The following is a 17,690-nucleotide window of genomic DNA, read 5'->3' as shown; positions in this document are numbered from 1 at the left end:
AAAAAAAAAAAAAAACTGTTTTAAAATTGTCATGAACAAAAAAATTCAGTTCCAAATAATAAATAATTATTTTAGCATTAATTAAATTTAAAAAAAAATCTTATCATCATTGTAACTATTTTTTTGGCAAGAACGAAAAATTAAAACATGAAATTAAAAAAAATTAGACAAGTTAAGTAAAAACTTCCTTAAAATCCTCTAATATATTTCCGCATATTTTCTTCATCTGATATCGCTTGACGCTCCATTACTTAAAAAAAATGTAGGGTTTACACATATATTGCTTAGGTATTCATAAGAATTTCTAGTCGAGAGACGAATAAGATAAACAAACCCGAAAATGAATTAGTGTTGCCACAAACGATGTGTCTAAAAGTTGAAAACAAATGATGTCGTTTTAAACTCATTTGCTGTTACTTCGGTATTCATTAAAACTTTAAATTTTTTTTTGTTACTATTTCACCATCAAGCGCAGCATAAAATTTATTATGAAGTAATAAAAATTTTCATTAAATATTTTAAACAATGCTGGCAAAAGAAAGTTGAAATGTAAACGAATAAAACGCAATATTGACATACATTTTTTTTATATAATAGATAAATATACTTTCACACGGTTCCTCTTTCCTACTTTTTATTCGGTTCATTACATTGCTCTCACCAAAAAATCGTATTAATATTTAAAGATTGTTTCTTATAGTTGTGTGTAGATTTGGAAATGAAATTAGGGTTTATACAAAAGCCGACTATTTGAAAAACCAGTTTTCGAATTCCATATTTCCAAAAAAACCTATTTTAGCCGGTTTCGAATTTTTGTCAAAAATAATGGAATAGGGCAAAATATTTTCTCTAAGTTATATAAAATAACAAAAAACGAAACCAATATCAAATTCTATAAAATTAAAGATTACTTATACATATGACTTACACAAAATAACGAAAACTTAAACAAATATTTTGAATAATATTTATATTGTTTTCACTAATTTTAATTTCTCCTAAGAAAATAGGATTAAAAAAAACATAAAATACCGACTGAACGGTGGTTAAGTCTTAAAGCTAAGTCTAATTTTGGACACAATATTGCCTGAAATTGAAAATACTCGTTCACTAATTACTGAGCTCGGTTTTATAGTTTTCATGGCATCAAATAATAAATCTAAGATTTTTGTTCTTTTATTCGTTGCCACAAATAATGAAAACTCAGCTTTCAGTGTCTTTGGATTCGTAAGTTTTTCTTCAGGGTCTTCAAGAAACTTATGAATTTATTTTTCCATGGCTTCTTTTAAAAATGCTTTACTCTGACGAGTAGTTTCTTCGATTTGCTCTTCATCAGAATCGGTTTCCACATAAGGAAATAGAAATATTCTAGACAATATCTTTCCAGATAACTTAATAATTTCTGTTTTAACTTAATAATTTTTGTGGATTTTGCAAATACAGCAAAATAGTTGTTGATTCTACTTGTCTTCTTTTTTGAATTCTTTCTTCTAAAGAATATAATAATTCCGAACTAATTTCAGTGTTCAAATTTTTTAGTTCATTTAACAGAAATACCAATATACCTTCATTTGTTAACAAATTCGCGTCTCGTCGTCTTAATCCTTCAGCTGCTAGATGAATCGGTCCCAATCGATAAAATTCTTCTTCTTCTTTTCATTTATTTTTTATTTATTAATTTAATTTTTTTTTTTTTTAAGAATTGGAATATCCGGGCGTTCCGGAAATCCGGTTTTTTTACTTTAAAAACCGGTTTTCGAATGTGACAAATTTACTTAAAAAACCGGTTTTTTAAAACCAGGTTTGAAAAATCGTCAAACCCTAAATGAAATATTGATTTACAGATGAGGTTAAGGGAAAGTTTTAAAGCATAAATGTGGTGGCAAGTAGAAAACATTTTAAAGCATAATTAATGTGTAACGAGTCAAGAGAACAGGTATTCTTACCTCCCCTGATGGAGAACCCTAAAGGTGCGTTTCCACGTCTACGCAAAGTTATTACTTTGATGATACTCGCAGCGTATGGCTGCATGGTGGAGTAATCTCGATGGTAACCATTTTGAGGCGGCCCAGTTATGTAGCTGTAATAGAAGAAATAAAAATTAATGAAATGATTAAAAATCATAAAAATTAAACTGAAAAATTATATAAAATAGCTTCTATTTCTATACTTAAAAAAATAATCTTCATTTCACTGTTATTATGAACGATGTTGGAAATTAAAGAAAATTCAGAGCTAAAAGCTGTCCGGACGTAAAAGTCATTTTTACAATTAAAAAATAGCTCATATTTCACTTTTTTATTTGCGATTTGCTTGATATTCTGTAGAGTTCATTCTACATAGGTTTGCCACATATACATGGGAATTTCTTCTAACACATTTTTACAGAATTTTTCTAGGACAATTTTTACTATTGCATTTTTAAATTGTCTAGTATACAAAAACTGCAACTATTACATACTGATATGAGTTTTTACATTTTATGCTATACAGTATTATACAACAAATTCAAAATGTGCAAATAATTTAAAATGAATAGTCTTGATGAATAATATATTTAAAATTTGAAAATAATTCTTATTGCAGAAAAATTCCTTTTTTGTTAAAATTTTAAAAATGGAATTTATTTGTGTGTGAATATAACATGTATTATTTAACACATCAAATTATCATACAGGAATGAATGGAAGAATTTACCAAATTCTTGCCTTTCAAATTTATTAGAAATATAAAAAAATGAATGTATAGCTTTTAAATAAAGAAAAATAATGTCAAATTCCACGACTTATTCAATTTGAAACAGAGAGTTTGTTATTTTTATCATAGCTGAAAAAAAGATATATAAAAAGAATATCCGTCTATGTTTTATTTTCAGTACTTAATATATTAAAATGTATTATTTAAATTAAAAGGCATAAGAAATTGAGAGAAGATTTTAAAAAATATTCAAATACCTTTTTACGAGTTATTACTTCACAAAATCAATTTCTTGTTTTTAAAAAAGATAAAAATTCAATAGAAAATTGATGAAATATTTTTTTTTCATTGAGAACTTGCAAAATCCAACTTTAGTGCCCAAATAAATAGCGCTTTTTTTTCTGGTGGAACTTACACTTTCTACAGATAAAATATGTAGAAAGTGTATGTTACACCAAAAAAAAGTGCTATTTATTCGGGTACAAAAGTTGGATTTTGCAAGTTCACAATGACAAAAAAAATATTTCATAAATTTTCTATTGAAATTTTAAATTTGTTTTCCATTTTAGTAAGTTTTGGTAATCTAATAAAAGTTAAATGAAGTTATGTTACTAGTAAATGAAACCATCCATTTCAAATCCACAGTAGCAAATTATTTTTAAGAGTATTCCATTTGCTATCCAAATTGAAATAATTCATTATCGATTGCTTTTATTGAAATCATTAATTTTGTAGAAATAGAATTTTAGATTTTTTTCCATCTTTTGAGAAATTAATATTACATTTATTAGCAAACTGAAATGTGGAAAAAAAAGATTTCATCAAAAGTATGGAAATTAAAACTGAACCGTGAAAACACGAGACGATGTTAATAAGACCCAAATTAAATAGGCATTTTATAAAGTGAAATTAAAAATAAAAAGTTTTATTTTTTCAATAAATGTTCAGGAAATTTATTTCTTTTTTCTTTCTTTTTAATATTGCTATCAGAGGTCATGCTTTTCCATTTGTTTTAACCTCCATACTTCAAATAAAAAAAATTCTAGGTATTCAATATATCAATAGAAGTGCATTTTTGAAAAAAAATATTTGTAGTATTTTCTTCTTTTTAGACATCAATGTGTTTCAGGTTTTACTAATATAAAGGAATTTTGTAACTTTTTAAGTTTACAACCATTTAGCTTCCCATATGGAATCAAAATTTAGTTACCCAAAAAAATTGATAACTAAGTTCTTAAACTATTGAAATGTAACATCGTCAGAAATTGAAAACTATGCAATAATTTAGCACATCAAAAAAAAAAATGAGCGAAAAGAGTCTATTACTAATTTTAATCTTTACTAACATGAATAAATGAATTAACTTAAACTATAACAACTCAATTAACTTGAATTAAAAAAATGTAAAAAATTTGCATTACAGCATTTTATTAATTAAATTATGATGCGTCAATTGGTTCCATAAGAAGATTTAAAACATATAGCTATATACGAGGAAAAATTGAATGCGATTTCAGCTTTTGGATTTAAAAAAATTAATTCGCGCTGAATCTATTAAAAAGAAAATTTTTAAAAAGAAATCAAATAAAAAAATATATCCTCTTTTTACAAAGCTATCACTTCAACACCAATACTTTTTTTTTTTTTTTTTTTGAAATCAGAAAGCATTATAAAAATTTGAATGCAGTTTCACCTTATGGATGAAATAAATGAATTCGCATTTAAACTATAATATATAATATTTTTATATAGAAAGAAAGTAAAGAAAATGTACCCCCTTTTTATAAAACTAACAATTCAACACCAATACTTTTTTTTTTTTGAAACAAGAAAGAATCATAAAAATTTGAATTCAGTTTTACCTTAAGAATGAAATAAATGAATTCGCACTTAAACTATAAGATATAACATTTTAAAATAAAAAGAAAGTAAAGAAAATCTATCTCCTTTTTATAAAACTATCACTTCAAACCAATACTTTTTTTTTTTTTTTTTTTGAAATCAGAAAGCATCATCAGTCACCGTTAAGTTCAGCGGCGTGCTCCAAGAACACAATAAGATTACAGAAAATAAGTTCATTTTTTTTTCTCAGACGGAATTAGCACGGAATTGTTTACCGGGATGCGACAAATCCTCCCCGGCATGCTGATCCCGATTTTATCTATCAGTATCATCAGTATTTACTCAAAGTGCCTCCGTGCCTCTAAGTGGTGTGGGAAAGCTGGTGCTGCTCTGGATCCGTGAATCCCATCCGGAAAAAAGTGTTGCTCTATTCTAGTTATTAAAGACTGGTTTTATTGGCACTCTAAGAGAAAAAAATCGCTTTAATCTCTCATTTAAAGTGGGTTTTTGTATCGTTTTGTTTATGTGACTGTAATAAAATGACTCACGAATTTTCGTTTGATGGTAAATATGAAGGGAAAAAAAATTCGATGTTTATTTGTAGATTAATTCACAGGAATTGAAATCTTTTTTTAAAGATGTCACGAATTTTACTTTAAAACATATACAGTGAAATACAGTGAGATTACGAGATATCTCAATCACATAACAAACGTACTTGCTCAAGTCATCTAATATATATTTGCACGTGTGATGCGATGCCATGTTCTCTTTCTTACTGTGGAATAATAATAATATTCTTGTGAGTTTTAAATTCCAAATCTAAGAAAATCCATGTGTTTGACATGTATTATGTATTAATTTTATCGAAATCAAAACATTGTTTTTTTTTCTCTTTATTGCAGCGGTTACATAAATCTACTACCTTCCTTTTGAACAACAGATGACGTTACCTAATTAACATCAAGGTATATTTCCCATTATCCTTATAGGGAGATCATTATTAGATTGTATTCAACAGAGTGTCGTGTATTTTCGTATTCGTGTTTGTTTTGTCTTGTAAAATGTAAAATTTAGAAAATAATTAAACAACCGTTCCTGAAGGTCGTCTATCATTTTCATCTACCTCATAAAGAAGTTATAAAGCGTCTCGTCCCTCTATATTATAATAAAATTTTATGAAATAACACTGTTCGTAATATTTATAAAAAGTTTACCTTATACTGAAATAAAAAAAAATCCATTACTATTAATATTTTAATCAATTCAATTGCAAACATTTTTACTGAAATAATCCGAATTTTGCCAAAATTAAAAACGAATAAAAACTGGATAAATGTAATCTAAAAAGTACAGAATTTTAATCATATTAATAAAAATTTAAATATTTTTATTAGAATTAAAATAATTAGCAAAAATTTGTTAATTTTCGTTCAAAGTAAAAAAAAAAAAAAAGGTTTTTCAATATAAAATTTTGTAAATGTCTATGTACTGATAGTACAGAAAATTTAATCTCTCCGTCAAGGACAGAAAAAGCCCAATACCCAAGGAAATTAAACATTTATTACAGCAAAACCAAACAATACTAGTAATAACCCATGAAAAATATTTTTTTGTTACAAAATTGATAAAGAATTATTCTTTTGAATACTTGAAGATGATCTTAGAAGTTTTGATAATTAAGCAATGCGATATAATAATTCGAGTTTTAAAAAATTCTCGCAATTCGACATTTTATTTTCTATTAAATTAATTTTTTTCTTTTTGGCAACGTGTTGTAAGACCAAGTGAATAATATTGCTTTGAAAACTGCATGCTTTTAATTAAGAAAACTCTCGAATTTTACATTAATTTTTATATTACTTGGCAGAATTATATTATTTTTTGTTATTAAAATTGTTAATCTCAAATTAATTTCTTGCAGCATTTCTAAAGGGATTTATGAATAGGAAATTCGGTACTAGTAGGTCAATAAAAGAGAAAGTATTTGCATAAAATAGAAACATATGAATACATGGATAAAAAAATAGTGCCATACAGATAGCATAATAGTGTCATATATCATTCGACAAAATTCAGTAGTGAAAACTAAAATATATTTACAAATATAGCCTAGATACATTCTGGTAGACAAAAGCAATTTCATTTTTTTTTTTTTTTTCGTCTGACGGCAGAATTTTTTGAAAAAAAATTTGACTTCTTCTTTCAAAAGAATTGTTTAAACTTTATAAAAAATAACTTTCTCTTTGAAAAACTTTTTTTTTGTCACTACAAATGCATTATTTCAACTTTTTTCAGCACGAAAAACGGCTTATGGTTCAACGATGATAAAAAAAAACAACTTTAAGACAATAATAATATATTTTTATGATAAAAATCAAAGTCAACTTTCCATCATCAGTTTATCTTATTTAAGAATCATTTACATATGAATTTAATTATTATTGTAAGAAAATTCTTTTATTTGAAAATTATCGCTTGGCTTTCTTAAACTATGTATTTTCGCGTTGCTACTAATTTGTTAAATTTTATTTTCTTAAAAAATACATTACGTAGATAAAGGATAAATAATTTCGCTCAACAAAAAGTCTTTACTGACAACACTTGCGAAAGGTATCAAATACAGATTTATATAATTAATCAAATCATGCTAGATGAAAGATATTTTGCGTTCGAATAAACATTGGTACATCTTTTAAAATTATGTCGATACCTTTATAAAATTTATAGCATTACATTTTACATTTGTTACACTTTTAAATATAAAATTTTATTTCGACATGTACAAAGAAAATCATAAGTAGAAATCTTTGTTTTAATATAAATACGTCTGTAATTCTTTAAACTTACCAGCAATTTTTAAGACAATATTATCTCAGATCTTGATTAATGTAAAATCGCGGATCTTAGTAAGAAAAATATATTAAATATCGACTATTAACTGAAAATTTAAAGACTGAAATGGAATTAAAATATCCTTTTTTTTACAGTCTATTTCCTTCTCAAAGCAATATTATTAAAAAAAAGATATGATATTCAAGCGAATTTTAGATTTACTGATGAGGAATTAGAAAAGAAATACCATTCACCTGGAAACATAAAATCGCGAAAAACATTCTTATTATAAAGATATCAGCTGGAAGTAAAGTACTTGCCATTTTAAATACAAATCTGATTCTTAAAAGGCGGAAAAGAATCACAATCCTCAATCATAGTAATTTTCGAAGCTATGATGACAGATTATTTGGTTGGATGACTCCGGTCCTTTTAAAAATGTGATGTTATGAAACATTTAATTCAAAAGGGATCATAAGTATTGGAGGAAAACAATATTTAAAATCTCGAAAGATACTAAGCTACAGATAGCTTTTTAAGGAAATGCGCCAATAAAAAATAATCATATAGATCAAATTTCGAAAAGAAACTTTTTTATTGCTGCCACATAGAAAAAAAAATCCAAGAATTTATAGTTACAAAAACATTGGATAACATAAAATATATAAGAATTAAAATTAATTTATAAAAATAAATAGTGATAAATATATATGTAATATAAAAAAGAAATAAATTTTAAATAAAAATAAATATTGAAAAAGTTAAGATTTTTTTTTTAATGTTTAATATTATTCTGAATAGTTAGTTGTTTTCTCTGAAAGTGGATAATTTTTCTACTACAAAACAAAGAACAATTTACGGGCAATTTTGGAAAAAATCATTTAACTATTGTAAATGTTCTTATATTTTATTCTAACCGAAAATCTGTTTGAAAATTAAGAACCAAAAAGTAATTATCAATTTCATTTATGAAATAGCTAAATTTATCCCTTATAGAGGAAAGAATCCATTTTAAAATTATATAGAATTGAAAAAAAAATTATGGCCATTTTAAAACGAAATATTATTAACTGGAGCAATAAAAATTCCAACTTAGAACAGTGCAACCATTTATATGATAATAATACATTAAATTACATTACGATTAAAACATATATAATTAAAATATAAATGGCTATTTCGGTATGTAAGTTAAAAAATATTATATTAATGAATAAAACAATTAAGGAATTAGAATCAAGAATATCGATTACTCCACATTTCTCAACTTTCAATTAACTTGAAAATAAGCTTTTAATTAGAGAAAATATGAAATATCGGAATTGAAATTCAAAGTAACATTATCTAAAGTTAAAGAAAATTTGTTCAGATATTTTCAACTTTTTAAAATACAAAAAAATTGAGAAATTTAGCAAATGAATTTATTTCTATTTATTAAAGTTATTCATTAATTTAATATCATATTTTCTCTAATGCATTGATAAGGCTATTGCATACTTTCAAAATAAGATGCTCTTTCAATGCGAAAACATTATATCATGCGTTAAATGCAGTAGTCTAAGTTATTTGAGGAATGTTTCTTAATTTTTAATTTTAAAAACACGTAATTCAGTAAATTTATCGGGCAAGCAGTAAAGTAATAAAGAAACCATAAAAAATTTTATTATCATTTTTAAGGAAATGCTATTATTAATTAGTTTATCGAGGTTCCTTATTGAAAGTTGAATTTGAATAAAATTAATTTGTTTAAGAATAATATAAAAACGAATAATAGCATTTAAACCATTCCAGATCGAAGCCAAATAAATAAGAAACATAAAGCACTTTCATTCAAATGTTGTGATTTAAGTTTTTAAATATTAACTTTACTCAATCTTATTTTAAAAAATTGCATACTCATTTAAATTTGTTCCTCAAATTCCACGTGAGTTGAAAAAAAAAAGAATTACGTCAAAAAAAGTTTAAAAATCATTTTAAAAGTAGCTTATAACATAACATCATAGCAATGCTAACAACAAAAAAACTTATTTTGCACCTATTTGCTTTTGATAAGAAACAGCTTTTTTTTTAAATAAACAAATAGAACATTAAAAATCGTTTGGCCTGAAGTTGGATGCCTAAAATCAAGAAGGAAAGAAAAGCAGACTATAAATGAATAGCTTCTTACGTCTGGTTCCAAAACACATTAAAATGCATAGTTTAGCACATGTTTATCGTTTCATAACACTTTTTTTTTTCTGCGCTGTTTGGAGAGAGAATGGAACGTTGATTGCGAAATCTAGGAAGAGAAAATAAGATTCTTGTATTTTATTGATTTAAAGAAATAACGTAATTACCTAACCTGATCACGCAACGAATTATTACAAAGTAATTTTTAGCATAAGATTGAGGAAGTGAGTGGAACCGGTTTTCTTGCCCCACCTGACTGATTGACCCACGATTGAAAATACCGGTGAAAAAAAAATCCTAATACCCCTCTAAAATCGGCTTCCAAATCATCTATCATGCGTAACGCTATTTCATAAATATATATGTCTTGTTTTTTTCTTTCTCTGGCTTCCTAACATCGTAGCATTAAAATTCCCCCACGATGTATTTTGATTGATGTTTTGTCGATTCGGGAAGTGTGCGAGGAGTCGACTCCGTAGCTCGTACTAACGAGCTGCACAAATGAATTGTTTGAGTTTATTTGGTACTAGCCGCCTTTGGTGATTATCTGTTTATCCAAGAATACTGGCTAAATTTAATTAAATATCTTAATCATAATTTGAAGTTCATAATTCCCTCAACTAAGTGTATTTAACCATAAAATACAGATAAATATTTAATCCTTGTTGTTTTAATACCTCTTTACCTATTTTGTTTTCTCTGCATAAGAACAATTCTTTTTTTTTTTTTTTTTTTTTTTTTTTGCATAAGAACAGTTCTGTTTTTTCAGCATAAGAACAATTCTGTTTTTTCAGCATAAGAACATCTAAATGGAGTGGAATCTCATGACATATCATTAAAAACATAAGTATCCAGGTAATCAATCTTTTAATTCGTATTAGCTTTTGCAGCATAGTGACATCATTTTTTTTAAAAATTAGCATGCAAATTGTGCAGGTAATTTACAAACTCTTAGGTTCCATATGTTTTAATAACAGATGAAAATCGAAATAATAAATAGTTGATGAAGAAATATCAATACTTTTAATAATATCTTAACAATAAAAGGAAAATCTTATCAAAGATTATGCAAAAAGTATTTTTTTTTTGAAAATCAATTTAAGAAAAATTACTCTTGTTATATTAGTATCATTAAAAAGCCTATAATTTGAATTTTAAAATGATATAAAATACAGATTTGTGCGATAATATTTGTGGGAATTACGACGGAAAAACGCTAAAATCTCTCTTAATCTTTAATTAATGAAAACTCTAAGAACTCAAAAACATTTCTCTGAATATATGAAATGCTAAATCTGGTACAATATATCAAACGAACTTTTCTATAAAGTCTCAAAATACCCACACAAATTATTCTTTATAATTAAAAGAGATAAAGAAAACTAGGGAAAATAAAATAGTGGAAATTAAGCATTATTTGAAAATTTTGGAATTAATTGTCTATAGGATAATGGTTTTGATTTAATAAGTAAACAATTAAAACTGTTTAAATTTAACTTAAGCCTCTCAGCTGTACCCTAAACTCAACAATTTATGTTTTTAAATTTTTTCTCCCTGGCATATTCAATTTCCAATTAGAGTTTTCCAAGGATTATTTGAATTTAGATTTTATTTTTGAACTATTCAAGCAATAAAATCTAACGGTATTAATATTATGAAAATTTTCATGAAATGAGAAATGTATTGAATCATGCATTTATTTTTATTAATGACATATCCAATTGTATTCTAAATTAATTCTTCAGACAAATTATTTAGACTTTCATCTTTATATAAGCAATGCATAGGAGATCAAATATATGAATTTAAAGCGCCTTGTTTATCAAGAGAATAATTAAACTAAGAGCAGAGGTTAACCCTTTGCACTCCGAAAATTAATTCAATGCATAATTATTCACCTAATACAAAGATTTATTTATTGCTCTGAAAAATTAATATACATAATTGTTTTAAGTCGAATTTCTTTAAAAAATCAATCTACATCTTTTTACCATTCTGTAGACGTTTTTTAACAATCAAAATTGAAAATTAAATAAATAAAACGTCAAAATGATGCACCATCTTGAATGGTGAGTGAGAGGTACCATCCGAGTGCAAAGTGTTAACATGAAAATTCTTACTACTAAAAATGTAATCATACCTATTAAAAATAATATAAATTATGAAATTTAAAACTAGTAATTGATCATTCGACATGTTATAAGTACATATTTTAGATATTTGCAGAGCCTCCCTACGACCAAGAATTTTAGCATCTGGGGGTCTCAAGAAGTTTAATCCACCCCTTAGAATGGTTCGCTAGTAATGACTGGTATGACTTTATTTATTCTTTATACTGACATCTGCAAATTCATTACTGAATTTCTTCACTTTAGCAGGCAGAGTTTTGTACAGTCTGGTCAACAACCAGAACCACCTTTGATATATTTCTCAACTAAGTAATCCACGGGTATTTTCCCATTAACTTTTTGTGAGGATTCCTCTTTTCAAGCGATGGATTGAACCCCATGTAATGAAGATGATGGATGACCCAGAAGATGTTCAGCTGAACCGTGAAACCCGCAACCGACTAATCCAACCCATGGGACACAAAGTGAGGGCCTCGCTAATAGCTGAGAGAAATTCAAGAAGGGGTTGCGGACCATGACACACGTGTTGCCAACTTCAAAAGGGAAAGATGGAGGAGACGGTGTGAGAAGGAGACGGAAAAAAGGGGTAGTAGTGCGGAATACTGGCAATTCTGATACCTGAGGTTAATGAGCTAAAAGATGTGCCAGTTCTCATCAGAAAATTAGTTTTTGTGTGGACCCTGAAATTGAAATTGGTTCATGTTAAACAATTGTAGGAAATTAAACTATGCTACTGAACTTGATGGAGTTTTAATTGTACCTTGCACTCAATGATGAGGCGTGTTTCAATTTCCTTTGTCATCCCTTTCATTTTGTTAGTTTTCCAAGAAAATTACTTTTTTTTTTTCATTCTTATTGGGATACTAATAGCTCGGAATGAATACGAAGATGTAACAAAGTTTACTTGACCTAAAACATCATTCTTTTTATTTAGAACTTTGGAATTGGCAGACTAAATTGAATTTTTTTTGTAGCATATCACCGTTTTTTTTATATCAAAACAAAAATGTATTCTCTTGCATTAAATATTTCTTGTTTTTCATATCAAAATAAATGTATTCATACGCTTCTTTTGTCTGGAACTTTAAACAATGGATAAGATAACATTTCAGCTAAAATGTTTTTATAAGGGAATTATAATAAATGGTGATATTCCTTAGATATCATTGAAATCTTAAGAAAACGGGGATCTTTTCACTTTGAAATTTGAGTTATAAACAAACGGGACTTCTCACAACTAAGTCTAACACTTAATGTAAAATTTACAAATAAAAAGAATGAATCATTTTCCTTATAGAACGTTCTAAAAATATTATTTGTTTTTAGCAGCAAATCGAAAACATGTCTGGATGCTATAATGTTCGAATTTAAAACCAAAAATTGATTTGATCAGAAAAGGCAATTCTAAATAACATCGATGCAAGATTAACATAAAAGGTGAGTATGGGTGCAATAATTACAACGAAATGATTTTTATTTTAATATATAAAAATCAAGATTTAAAAATATCGTATGTCAAATAATTTGAAAAATCTGATAAACCCATGATTTTTTTTCTTAATAAATAGCCTCTTTAAAAGTATATTATTTACCAGAAATAAATCAAAAGTTTTAAAAAAATGTGTAATGTTTAAAAATATATCAAAATATGGAATTAAAAGAAATGTATGTTTAATCGAAATTTGAGAGAAATGTAAAATTACGGAACTTTTACTTATCATAAGGACTCCTGGTCATTACATTATCATTACTATATATTTCTATAATCGGTAAAATGCCCCCTATTTTATAAGACTAAAATTCAAATTATGCATTTTTTTGGAAAGTACGAAGCATCCTAGTTCCTCAACTTTTCTATCAAAATAAAACTTGACGTATGGCAACAACAAAATCCCATTCAATGCTATTTTTTTTCCAGGTAAAAAAATAATTATGAAAACATTTTGACCCGAAACTGTAGATAACATGCAGGCTCAAATTTATAGATATTTTTCATATCACATTCACAAATTTTTACATAAAATAAATTAGGTTGGAAATAAATGAATTTTAGAGTGCCATTTAAAAAAAATGAATATATTTTGCTAAAAGATTTAGGATAAAGATATTTTTAAAAAGTTATAATATTAAAAAAGATAAATCATGTTACCTTTTTCAAAAAAATTCAGATAACTATATTTGTGATAAAATACTAAGTGATGATATTGTGAAAAAAAATTATCACAATAAAATTATCTATTAACTGTTAAATTAATTTTATTCTATAACAAACAAAGAAAAAAAATATCGATATCGACTTCTGTTTCTTTTTTATAAAATCTTCAAATCAAAACAATTTAAACACAGTGAAATCTATTCACCTTATGTCGCTATGTTCATTCCATAGGCAATTTGTGACAAGTATCAATGTATTGACGGTTAAGCCTACTCTCGTCCTAGATTGAACTTTCTGTTTAATGCTGATTTCTTGATTTCTTTTACACTTCTGACTGAAGCAGATGTTTGGTTTGAAGAGCAGCATTTATAATACAATAATTACATAAATTAAATGTAATTATTGTATTATAAATGCTGCTCAAATTAAGAGAAGGTTGAATTAAGTGCAGTTTTAAAAATGCTGAATAAAGCAGTCTAAAAAGTTCGTATACCAATATGTTTACATTTAACTGAAGCCATTCCATATTAAGTAATAAAAGCAATTTCTGAGCATCACAGTTAGCCTTTTAGATAGACAGATTGTAATTCCATTACGTTTCAATCTCAAAAAATTTAGAATGATTCCTAAGTCAATTTCGTTATTTTTCTCACATGTAACGAAATTCATATATATCATAAATTTTTTCTTTCATTTCATTATAGAACTTTAATCTTTCAAACACTTAAATAAGTTATTTTCTGACAAATATGTCGAAATCAATAATAAGTAGGCATCGCTGAATAAATATTCCATAAGGAAGTCATCCTCACTGCATTCCACCCTGAATATATTTGTTGACCTTTAAGAGTCATTTTTTACAGGAACATCCAAGGATAGTTCTTTTTTTACATATATTTATGTTAAGTAATAATTTCAAAACACGCCGGGGTATTTTCATTGGTATGAAAAGCATCATTTAAAAGCCGCTCGTTTCGTCATCTAACATAGGAAACCTATATTTATAAATTGCGCAAATGAGATATTTGGGTTTCTCCTTGAATAGCTATTTCCTTAAATCAATCATGGACCTTATTTTCTTCTTTTGCAGAATCTCATAATTTTCAAGGTTAATAAAGCAACAGTAGATGCTATATTGGCTCAAATCATATCTTTCATGATTTTGTCGCCAATATGGTAACCCAAACAAACAATAAAATAGTTCCGCTAGCAAACCTTAGGCCAATCTTATTTTGTTGAAGAATTGCTGTACATGATCTATTGCACGAATTTTAAGGAAATCGAAAATTTAATATGGATCTAATTTATTTAAATAAAAATATTTTGAATAATAATCAGAACATTTAACAATTCTTTGAAGACATTTGTTGGTGTTTTAATGATATTTAATTAAATTAATTTAATAGAAATTTGTTGCATAGCCCTTCGTTCTTCATATAAAGTCTTCGTTTTAACAATAATAATAACCGTATTAAATCTTCACAAAACGGTCGATATAAAATCAATTTCACTTTTTCTTTATTATTTCGGTATGATATCGACTGTTGAGGTAAAGGAAAAAAGGATTTATGGCCCCAGGGAGATTTCATTATTAGTGAAAAAAAAATTCAAGTAATTGAAGTTCTTTTAGCGTTTTACATGTTTTCTGCTCATTTCTACAGAATTTTTATTATCAGTGGTTTATCTGAGGCTATTAATTTCCCGCTACCATAGGATGGAATCCGGAAAGTTTTAATTCCTTATTTTTAATATAGTTTTTTTCTAAAAACTGCAATGTTTTTTTAATTTAAAAAATTTGCCTTTTTTTTTCCACTAAAAATACCACAGTCATCACAGCTTTGTTAGAATTATCCATTTAAAAGTCCGGAACAAACTGAATTTAATTTCGATGTTCAAAGAATGATATATCTTTGCAATTTTCTTACTTTCAATATTCAAGACAATCACTGTCAACAGAAGTTTAAAAAGCAGACTTTGGGTGGTAAAGAAATCCTGATAAAAAAATTAAAAAGATTATATATTTCAATTGTCAAGTTAATTTGGAGATTTGGTAAATGTTTAATTATAACATTTTTAGAGTCCTCTTGCTTATTAGATTGGTGATTTGACATCTTTTGGCATATGAAATGCACACTAAATTGAATTTCAAACGATATATCAAATGTAATAACATATGATACATTCTTCCAACTTTTGCAGTCAATTCATTTATATTTTTAAGAAATATTAAGTTTTTTGAACAAATGCAAAGAGATAAAGTTATAGAATAATTATAAACAGAATTTTCAGACCAAACAATCTTCATTTATGAAGAAAAAAATCACATTAAAACGAAATATCGAGTATTCTTGTAACATTTATAACCAATAAAACGTTTATTAAATATCATAACAATAATTAATCAAGTCATAACAATTATTGTTATGATAATAATAATAATTATCATAACAATAATTATTAAATATCATAACAATAATTAAATATTTCACAATATCATAACAATAAAGTTTTATTTGAAGCACATATTTATTTTCAGCACAAATGACAACAATTTTTATTGTGAATTATCAACAATTTATTTCATATTTCAATATTGAACTACTAATTATGACTAAACAAAATTATTTGTAATATTGTTTATTTTTTAAATATTACTTTAAGTGAATTATTACTAATGATAAACCTTTTTCACGAATATGTTTTTAAAGTATGCAGTATGTTTTTAAAATGGTCAAAACAAATATATATGTTTTTAGTACTTTAGGTTTGGAAAAGAAAAAAGAAAAACGTTAAAAATACTTCTCTAAACTTTTCTAATATATAAATCTTCACAAATAAAGGAAAACAAGGAAGAAAAGAATTAGCCAACAGGCAATTTCAAACAAAGCCAAACAGGTTAAGATCTGATAATTGGAAGAGGTAGGTCTGTGAATTTTCAGTAAACAATTACAGCATTTACAAGTTTATTGTTTCATATAAGATATTCGAAAAAACTCCGATCTTTTAAAACATCTTATTCTTAGAATTACTAAGAAAAGAAACATCTAAATAACTAGCATGCAGGGAAATTATTATTTCATATGATATAGAAAGAAAAATTAATAAAGAATTCCATTGTAGCTCTTTATATGCATTTGCTCGAAAGTAAAGAAATCTAAGTTTCGGAATTATTTCAGTTCGCTTTAAAGAGATTTGGGAAGAATAAAATCATGAAAAGGTGAATTATCTTATTTCTACAAACTTTAATACTACAATCGGTTTCTTTCTTAGAATATAAGTTACATCTGTGAAAGGGTGAATAATACAATACACCTATTTCTTTTGCTATTAAAACTTATGCAATCCTGAAATTAAAGATCATACTATAGTAAAAAGTGTTTTTTAGCAAGACCTCATTACGACTTAAGCATTAAAACTTGTGTTCATAATAAAATATTTTTTATTGCCTCAATGAATTTTGCCGTGACATACGTATACTATCAGGTTAGACAAATAATTAAATATGATTGTTTAACCAAACGAAATTACACATGTCCTAAAAAATAAATTTAGATAAATCTTAGTTATTATTCTATTAAAAGAAAAAATTATAATAAAAAAGCTATTAAAATTTAAGATGCATATAAACATTTATGATTGCATACTGTTAAAGATACGAAAAGTACTGTAGTAAAAATGCTGATATTTCAGTAAAAGAATAAACTATGACTAACCATTTTTTTATTATAAATTTCAGATGCGAAAAAAAGTCGTTTGCGTAGTATTATTAAATTATTCTGATGAAAAAGAAAGTTGATTCAATTTTAGTTGTTATTGTATAAAAATTCGATGCCAAATTCTAAATCTAAAATCAATTCAGAGAA

General features: G+C 26.0%; 1 protein-coding gene across 1 annotated transcript in view; it reads right to left on the bottom strand.

The window, feature by feature from the left end:
• LOC129972461 (harmonin-like) overlaps positions 1–17,690 on the bottom strand; it is a 120,553-nt gene that overhangs the window by 37,943 nt on the left and 64,920 nt on the right. The window contains exon 2 of the mRNA XM_056086604.1: positions 1,947–2,080. Within this exon, the coding sequence (XP_055942579.1) occupies positions 1,947–2,080 (134 nt within the window). The remainder of the gene's footprint in view (positions 1–1,946; positions 2,081–17,690) is intronic.

The sequence above is a fragment of the Argiope bruennichi genome, chromosome 6 (assembly GCF_947563725.1).
Source record: "Argiope bruennichi chromosome 6, qqArgBrue1.1, whole genome shotgun sequence".
NCBI classification, from domain to species: Eukaryota; Metazoa; Arthropoda; class Arachnida; order Araneae; family Araneidae; genus Argiope; species Argiope bruennichi.
The sequence above is the reverse complement of the archived record's forward strand: the minus strand, read 5'-3'. Positions and strand labels throughout refer to the sequence as shown.